This window comes from Scyliorhinus canicula, chromosome 3, assembly GCF_902713615.1.
Source record: "Scyliorhinus canicula chromosome 3, sScyCan1.1, whole genome shotgun sequence".
NCBI classification, from domain to species: Eukaryota; Metazoa; Chordata; class Chondrichthyes; order Carcharhiniformes; family Scyliorhinidae; genus Scyliorhinus; species Scyliorhinus canicula.
The window spans coordinates 97,364,085-97,373,974 of NC_052148.1; the positions used below are offsets into that span (position 1 = coordinate 97,364,085).

A 9,890-nucleotide genomic window follows, 5' to 3' on the forward strand; every position below is an offset into this window, starting at 1 on the left:
GCGCCGGGGTGTCTGCTTTAGTATCGTTTACCTAAATGTTTCTCTTTTGTCCCCGGAGATGGCTCATTAGTATGCTAATGGTTTTGCACTATCGGTCTTGTCTGGGAGCTGCAACTCCAATCAACAGACAAACCTTGCACCTGCTTGCTTTCTCAGTATTGTCCTTTTTTCCCTTCATTCTTTGCAAAGTGTCCATTTTGTAATCGGGACGTGGCCACCCCAGGTGGCTACACTCCCTCCTTGTGATCCTCAACGCGAAGCGTGAAGTATCACATACCGCGTCGTCTTCATTCTCTGACCAAGCGGGGCACCCATGACTAGGCTCTACACTGTCCTATACTATGAAACACAATTTTACCTAAAATCATTTTAAATACATAATTATCAAAACAAAACTCTACAGGGCGCTATGGCATTCAGGCATGCATTACAAAATAAAAAAACTGGAACCTCTATCCTCAATAAACTATCCAAAAATATTCTGTAACATCTTAACTGTATAATTGGCAGCACACATATTTCTCTGGCTTGACAGTCAAGAACAGAGTTTACACTTCTTTATTGAAACAAACAAAACACACACAAAAAAGCGGATGCACTTTAATTCATGTCAAGGGGTCCGGGGGTCTGGTGAAATCCGAAGATAGGGGACCCAAACCTGTATACCGGGGTGCGAGAGCGGTAGGCTCTCCTTCGCCATTTTCTGATTCTAATTGTCTGCATGACACTGCAAAGTATCGCCAGTATTAGGAGGGCTTCTACAACGTATGAAAGTGAATACCTGGTGATAAACTTATCACACCAGGTCGGGGCTCTGTGTATTGCAGGGGTGAGAATCATTGACGGCCTGTGGGGTAGGGATAGGGGTGAGGGGGTTAGCGTTCATGCGCAGTTGAAGAGATCCCGCTAAGATCCATGTGAAAAAGATGGAGGTCGTCTTCATCTTTCTTCTTTCTGTCTTTTCTTCTTGTGGTTCCTGAGGTTCCGGAATCCTGTGAACACAAGCATAATACCTGTTATTACCTTGCTTAAGATCTTGTGTGTTTGTCTGTCTGTCCTTTATTGCCAATTACCCTTTATAATTGGTCACCATCTGTGACTCCCTCATTTTTTTAAAAACCGAATCTTTGGCCTGTGCGATTTACCATCCCAATGTTTGAGGATGCAAATAGCATACGGAAGCAACCTAAGGGTCGCCATAAACAAACAAAAAAAATTTTCGAACTAAAAGTGCCAAAATGGGGTGTGTATGGGCCGCGGCGGGTAAGAAATGGGTGGAATCTCTGGGTAGGACGGCGATCAGTGCCGTTTGTGCTCTACCCGAGCGTAGCTGACCAGAGGGGGGTCCTCAGGCAGGGCGGGGATTAGTGCTGTTTCTCTACTGCCTGAGCAACCGGCAAGAACGGGTAAGAATGTGGTGGTCATGGGGGTTGCAGTTATGACTCTTCTCTCTCGAAGCAGAAGAGCAGTTATGAAATGGTCTCTGGGCAAACTTTTAACTTCTGAAAGGTTTCTGCGGACAAACTAATTCCTCTGAACGGTTGTCTGTGGACAAATGTGTTCCATTAACTGCCAGGGGGCGTTAAAGGAGTGGTGGTGTGGGGCCGTGAAAAATGTGCAAATTTAAAACAACACTTAACAATAACACTAACAAACGGACTTCCGTGACGGCGGGCGGGAGGCAGCCACGCTTTGGAGGGCTCCCGTTCGAGAACGGCATTGTCTGGGATTGATGCCCGGTCCTAGGGGCAGCGAAGGCGGTGAAGGCTAGGAGAAAGTACAGGGAAGGGATATGTCGAGGTCCAGTAAGAAAACGGCTGTGAAAACAGCTGAAAGTTCGTCGGGGAGTAGAATGGTCACCGCGGGGTCACCAAGGAAAATGGAGGCTGGAGCACCAGGGGAGGCCGCATTGCTTACGGCTGAAGAAATAACTAAGGTAATGGCTGCAGAATTCGAAAGGCAGTTTACAAAATACATGGAGACAATGAGAAAGGAGATGAGGGAGGTTTTGAGTGAGCTGGTGGAGGAGACGATTTCCCCGGCGACGACGGCGGTGGCGAGCGCAGTGGCGGAGGTGCGGGAGCAAGGGGATGCGCTGAAGCAAGTGGAGGAGACATTATTGCACCATGGTGATCAACTTACGTCGATGGGGAAGGAGATGCGGAAGGTTATGGAAATTAATAAGGATCTGCGAGGAAAAATGGAAGACCTAGAAAACAGGTTCCAGGAGACAGAATTTGAGGATTGTGGGGCTGTCCGAAGGAGTTGAAGGGCCGAGACCGACTGAGTATTTTGCTGCGATGCCTCCCGATATGAACTGAATCGGGCTCATCGGTCGTGGAGGCCTGTACCAAAGGCGAGTGAGCCGCCAAGGGTAGTGACTCTGTGCTTCCGTAGGTACAGTGTGAAGGAGAAGGTCCTGTGCTGGGCCAAGCAGAAGCGGGTGGTGCAGTGGGCTGGAGCTGGTATACGTGTATACCAGGACTTTACGGTGGAGCTGGCGAGGAGGCGGGCTGCTTTCAACCAGGTGAAGAGGGCACTGTACATTAGCAAGGTGCAGTGCGGAATTGTATATCCAGCGAAGCTGAGGGTGATTTCAAGCTCAAGGACTTTTATTTTGGAACGGCGGAGGCAGCGGAGGAGTTTGCAAAGGCAGAAGGACTGTGGCAGAACTGAGAAATTGAGAAATGGCCATGTGCCGATGTAACCTCAGGACTGTATTTTCTTTTTTTTGTTTGTTTGTTTCACTACATGCGGGTGTATGGGCTAAAGGAGCCAATGTTGTATATATTTGGACAAGGGAAGTGATGGGACTTTCACTCGAAGTGAGGGCTCTTTGGGCTGTAGATGGATATGTGGGGTTTGTGCGCTAAAAGAGGATTTTTGGGCCTTCCTAGGATCGGGCAAGGGGGAAAGGGACCTGGGTGGGGGCCTCCACACTGGCCGGTCTAAGCCGGCCAGTGAACGGGAGTGAGGTGGGGGGAGGGGCTGCGGCCATCGGAGCCTGGCAGAACAGGCGATCGGACGTGGGGGGGGGAGAATGGCGGGACGGCGTGAAAAATGGCGGGAGGCCCTCCCGCTATTCTCCCACCCGGCGTGGGGGGCGGAGCATCGCGCATCTCTCCATCGGTTCATTTTTGCCATCATCTGGACACCTCATTGCTCAGTAGCGAACAGAGTCGCAAAGGGATTCATTTGGTGGGAGTCAGACTCTATGTCATCATCTTCTCCCGGCTGCCATACTCTCGACTGGAGTAACCTTGCCAAAGCTGCGTGGGGCGAATTGGGGTCCATCTCATCATTCCGGATGAGCCTGAACGAATTGTCTCGGTGCCAGAGTCGTGTGTCGAGCTTGGAGCTATTGGGGTGCAGTCCGTAATCGTCGGGCGGTGGGTCAGGGGCTTTTATGTACGTAATCTCGAAGGGATCACTGGAATCATGCTCGGAATCGCTGGTAGTGGGGCCTGGTACAGGGGGATAGTCGTAACGTGGTGTGCTGTGGCTGTTGTCATTGCTGTCGCTGTCGCTGCTGGTTGGGGGCAGGGAGAGGCCGAGTCGTGCCTCTGGGGGTGGAGTTGAAGTCGTGTCTGAGGACAGGCTGGACTGGCTGGGGGAGGGTAGGAATGTGTCATCTGTGGGCGGGGCATGATCGTCTGCTGCTGCGAGCAGGATGTGGTGTGTGTGGTTATTCTGCAAGCCATAAGCCTTGAGCCGGTTTATGTGAAACCACGCAGACTTGCCATTGGGATATGTAATCTTGTATACCGAGGGGCTGACTTTGTCCGAAATGGAGTACGGTCCGGAAAATTTGGGGGAAAGGAATGAACTTGTGTTGTATAGGGAAAGCATCACTTGCTTCCCTACTGCAAACTCAGTGGCGTGTACTGTTTTGTCGAAACAAGCCTTGCTCTGTTTCTTCCATGTCCCAGGTCTCACAGATGCTGCGAGTTGGGCTGCCTTTATGTTCCCAAGTAGCTGCTGTACAGCGTTTTCATGTGTGAGGGCTGTGACTGGGGGTGGCTACACCTGCCAGTGGGATCGTCTGGTCCCGCTGAAAGGGACTGGACTTTTGGCTGGGCTGTCGAATCTCCCGTGACAGGCCCCGCCATGACGGACCAGAAAGTCCCAGCCCCTGTCTTTCTTATAATGAATTTCAACTTATTCTCGTCTTCCGGAATACTCCCCCCTCCCCCATACCACCACTACCCAAAAGTACCTCATACATTCGTCCACCTTTAGTGTGAAGATCCACATCCTGGAAGTTCCTGCAGTGTGAAGAGTGAAGGTCCTGATGCTCTACCCACCCACTGCTGCACATAGCGTTCCATGGTCCACAAGCCGGGGGCCTTTATCGTCCCCATCTATGAAAGTTGCCTCAGGCTTTTTTCCACCTGAATCCTAGCATGTCCGGATATGTTGGGTCCGGATATGTTCCAGACTGGGGTGATATCCCGCTGGCGGCACAGATAATTAGTCAGGGGGCAGGGTTCCAGTCAGGCATTAATCTGCTTGCCAATAATGGGATGTAAAATGGCTTTGCAGAGGCCTCTGATGGGAAAGGTGACCCACCATATTGGGCGAGAGCGCATGTTCCTACCATAATTTCAAAATTCTGGCCGTAGTGTCAGACATAATTTTCTATAGAGTAACAGCATTGTTTATGGGAGAATTAAAAATTGTAATTTCCTCCTCCTTCTTAAAGTGAATTGTAAGATATCTGTTGTAATTTGTTACACTGCTCCTTCAGGGATGACATAGTGTACTTTCCCAGTTCCAGTGCCTATCTGATGTTGCAGGAAAAACAGCTGAAAGATTAGTACATTAGCTTTGAATCTGTCAAATATGTTGGCATAGAGTTTCCGTTTTGTTCTGTTAGTTTTGCACCAGATTCCAATGCAATTGGCCAAAGCAATATCCAAGATCATGGGGTGGCACGGTGCTGCAGTGGTTGGCACTGCTGCCTCACCCGGATTCAATCCTGGCCACAGGTCACTGTCCGTGTGGAGTTTGCACGTTTTCCACATGTGTGCGTGGGTCTCACTCCGACAACCTGAAGATGTGTAGGGTAGGTGAATTGGCCACACTAAATTGCCCCTGAATTGAAAAAAAAAGAATTGGGTACTTTAAATTAAAATAAAGATCATGTAGTTCACTGAGCTTCTGCGCCGGTTCAAGGTTCAGTTCAACTGGATCAGATCCCACCCACAAAACTGACCATGCCCCTAGATTGAAATTATGGGATTCTGTTCAGGAAGGCTTTTCAAATTGTGCTTGTTTGCTTGAACACAGAGGAACGGGTAGGGACATATCCTAAATTAGTTTGCAAAGAAACTACTCTGACCTTGGACAACTGTTTTTGAGGAGTTTGCACATTCTCTCTGTGTCTGTGTGGGTTTTCTTCGGGTGCTCCGGTTTCCTCCCACACTCACAAGAGGAAGAGACAGGGGGATAGATTATCTGATTCCCAAGGCTATGTCCTCACGCCGGTGTGGGAATGGTGGCATTTTACAAGCGAAAATTCAGCGCAAAACGGCCACCGATCTGACTGCAGCGGCCGCGCCTGGCGACATGGCGCCGGAGGCTTGCGGCCCAGGCCTGCAAAACAGTGCCCCCCCTTTGGCTGCTCACAAGCCCCGGACCACCCCCCTAAAAGTGTCCCCAGCCCCTGACAAAGGCGCATCAGCCCTCCCCCGACTGTGGCGGCGCTGGACTGAGTCCGCAGCCGCCACGCCGAGTTCCTGACGGATGATAGCACACACGACCGACGCCATTGGGAACTCAGCCAGTCGGGGGCAGAGCATCGGGGGTGCCTGAGGCCGTCGATACGGTGTGCGGCGTAATCTGCGTACACGGTGCTTTGGAGGGGCAGAGAATCGTGAAAGCGATTAGGTCGGAAACGGATATTCTCCGTCCGATTGCCGCCCGTGATTTCAGCATCGATGACCGGATAATCTAGCCCAGGGTTTTTATTGCATTTGTAAAGTATATATAAGAAGAATGTAAAAATATAAAAAGACTATAACAATGCATCCTTTTTATTTCCTTAACTAGAGTCCGTCGCAATGCAGAAGTGGCACCTTACTTCGTTTTTGGCGAGAATGAAGAAAATGCTGGATGAACTGTTGATCATCCCGAAGAGACTGATGCACATTATAGCTTTAATACTTTATTTGCACATTTTACATTTTTGGATTGTTACTTTTACTCAAACTTAAGCCTATTTTACAGAATTGAATAGGGCTTTAAAACTCAATCAAAGAATTCGGAATGATTACAGGACAGATTCATCCAGTGCCATTCCTGCCTTTTCCTGCGCATCCTTCCTTTTGAGATGATAATCCTCTTGAATGCCTCGATTGAACCTGCCTTTACCCCACTCTCAGTCAGGGCATGCTAGTTCCTAACTGCCTGTTACGTGAACACATTTTTGCTCATGCCACCTTTGCTTCTTTTGTGAATTATCTTAAATCTGTGTCATCTGCTTGTCAATCCTTCCACCAATGGCAACAGCTTCTTCCTATCTATTCTGTCCAAACCATTCAAGATTTTGAATATGTCTCTCCACGTTCTTTCTACCAAATTAATCAATTCACATATACAAAGAACAAAGAAAAGTACAGCACAGGAACAGGCACTTCGGCTCTCCAAACCTGCACCGACCATGCTGCCCTCTAACCCAAATCTGTTTACACTTCCGGGGTCCATATCCCTCTATTCCCATGCTATTCATGTATATGTCAAGACGCCCCTTAAACATCACTATCGTACCTGCTTTCAGCACCTCCTCCGGCAGCGAGGTCCAGGCACCCACTACCCTCTGTGTAAAAAAGCTTCCCTCGCACATCTCTAAACCTTTCCCCTTGCACCTTAAAAAATTGAGGCTTTCACCCTGGGAAAAAGCTTCTGACTATCCACTCTGCCCATGCCCCTCATAATTTTGTAGACTTTTATCAGGTTGCCCCTCAACCTCCGTCATTCCAGTGATAACAGACCGAGTTTATCCAACTTCTCCTCATAGCACATCTCCACATTAAATTTCATCTGCAATTTGTCTGCCTATTCCATCAACTTTCCTGCATCTGTTTGAAGTCATTCACTATCCTCCTCACAGTTCACAGTACCTCCAAGATTTGTATTGACTGCAAATTTTGAAATTGTACCCTGTACACCAAGGCCTAGGTCATTACTACATATTAGAACGAGCAGGGGTCCTAATATCTACCCTTGGTGAACTCCACTATAAATCTTCCTCCAGTCCGTAAAAATCCATTTAACCACTATTCTCTGTTTCCTGCACTCAGCCAATTCTATATCCTATGTTGCTACTGTTCCTTTTATTCCATAAGCTCTAATTTTGCTCACAAGTCTATTGTGTGGCAGTTTATCAAATGTCTTTTAGAGGTTCATGTCCACCACATCAACAGCATTACCCTCATCGACTCTCTCTGTTACTTCGACAAAAAATTCAAACAAACTAGTGAAATGTGATTTGCCCTTAAATTCTTGCTGACTTTCCTTAATTAACCCACATTTGGACAACAATGTAGCTCCGTGGTCAGCACTGCTGCCTCACAGTGTCAGCAGTACTAATTGCCTCTTAGTAAACAATCCTGCCCTGTGTTTTTCAGTCTGGTAAGAAGTCTTACAACACCAAGTTAATGTCCAACAGGTGTGTTTTGAATCACTAGCTTTCGGAGCACTGCTCCTTCCTCAGGTGAATGAGCTGCACTTCGAAAGCTAGTGATTTGAAACAAAGCTGTTGGACTTTAACCTAGTGTTGTAAGACTTCTTACTGTGCCCACTCCAGTCCAACACCGAGATCTCCACATTAAAAATGGTAGTGAATGACTGTTCGTTCTTAACCTAATCACGTGTATAGTTGAAGAGGCTAATGGTGCTTCATGGCGATTCACAAACGAGTTCAGCTATAGGCTGGTGGATATCTAAAATCAATATTGTTATACTGGGGTTATAGTGATACTGGCTAGTGGTGTGCTATATGCTTTGTTATTTATATCATAAAAATGTGCAATTTTTAAATGTAATTGTTACTAACTTGCTATTATGCTGTGCGTCAGAACACCTTCCGGACAACATCCATCCATGAATAAGGAAGTTAAAGTCACATCTCTAGTAGTTGTAAAATTCCGATAGTGAAATGGATATGCTTCTACCACTAATTTGACTACTTTGCTCGGCCTTTTCAGAGGCCGAATACCTTTTGCCAAAAACCTGTAGGACAGCAGTGAGCAACACATTGTAGAAGTAATGATTATATCCCAGTTAGCGAATGAAATAAACTAATAAGCACCCACTGACTAGCCGTGTGAAAATTGCTTCATCATATAAAGACACTTCGCTATTTTCTCTTTTAACTCTCAACTAACACAAGAATCTGGAAAGAATTTGAATGTGAATGGTAAAAGGCAGCAGACTCCTCATGCTGTTCTCAAACTGGCTCATATCTGTCTCTACTTTGAGCGCCTGTATTAAATAATTTCCAGTCACCAGTGAAAAACATGTTCAATAAAAAAAACTGCGGACAAGCTCACAGGAATATGCATCTCTCAAATGTGAAATTTGTGAAAGTTCTGTTTTGCTACAGTATTGACTACGATAAAGTCAAACTACAGCTGCAATTAAGATCCTTCAATACTCCTTAAACAGCAAATGAATCAGTTGATCTGTGTAATTTTCACAGTTTGATCACCTTGCTGTGAAGTGCATAGTTGTTGGAAAAAATGTTTAAATGCCAGCAGAGATAAAGGTAATTAGCAGTTAGCGAGAGGTTGACTGGAGGTTGGAGGCGAGGGGGACCGACTGTGGGAGGGGAGTCAACGGGGGAGAGAAGGGGATGATATAAGAATGGGCTGTAATCCTTGAGGTGGAGGTAAGGCCCTTGTTGGGGAAGAGGCAGAGGTGGGGACTGGGTTGGATGCCTCAGGGGAAGGGATGGGTGGGCGGAGGGAGGTGATTCAACACCGGGGGGGGGGGGGGGGGGGGGGGGAATGGGTGCCCAGATCAAAGTGTCAACCAGTGGCTTAATCACCTGCCATCTTTCAGTCTCAGTTGAAGCCAGAATTGGGCAAGTTGAAAGTGGGTTTAGATGGGGAAACTCATTCATCTGACTTTAAACCTGCCCACTCCCCACCCCACCAACTCAAACCCATCTTTTTTATGGTTAGAATTTAGCCCATTGTCCATTATCTGTATTTAGTGATGGAAGTCTATTCCTCAGGCTGATCCTCAAACGTGGCTTCACTTAATGTTGTAAGATTATTCACTGGCTTTTTCCAAAATGGGGAGCACTGTTAGCAGCGTGCTGAACAATCGAGGACATATATATTGGATCATGCCATTTATGATGAATGGGCTCACTGATGAATGCACAAAAGCAATACTGATGCCCTCACACACAACACATATTTTGGATCTGACAATTGAAAACTGAGATTTTGCTGTCCATTTTTTAACAATAACATTACTGGATAGCTACCCTTGAACTGGTCTGTTCAGTTCAAAACTGACTGAGTGGCCCTTCTTTGATGACTGGCAGGGCAAAGGAACAAAAGCAGTCAGCTTCATTGGCAGCCGACCTAAGCACTCCTGGATTCCACTTTCTCAGTCACATTTCTAGTGATCATAACATTTCATCAGTCGATAGCTTGAATGCAATTCCAATGAGATTTTGAGTGTAAATTCAAGAAGTTCTTGTATAATAAGATTACAGGTTTTACTGAGAAGGAAGAAATCAGACGCGTTACATATCTGAAAAAAGCTGACAAGACTCAAAGACACTTGATCACAGTGTGAATCTGATCCATGCTGTCAAACATTGCAGCTCTTCAGTTCATGTTTTATTTATTCATTCGTGGAATATGGGTGTGCAT

The 9,890-nt window shown here is 46.9% G+C and overlaps 1 protein-coding gene across 1 annotated transcript in view; it reads left to right on the top strand.

Moving 5' to 3' along the window:
• LOC119962827 overlaps positions 1 to 6,761 on the top strand; it is a 95,093-nt gene extending 88,332 nt beyond the window's left edge. The window contains exon 6 of the mRNA XM_038790959.1: positions 6,052 to 6,761. Coding sequence (XP_038646887.1) covers positions 6,052 to 6,118 — 67 coding nt within the window. The 3' untranslated portion in view covers positions 6,119 to 6,761. The remainder of the gene's footprint in view (positions 1 to 6,051) is intronic.
• The last annotated feature ends 3,129 nt before the right edge of the window (positions 6,762 to 9,890 follow it).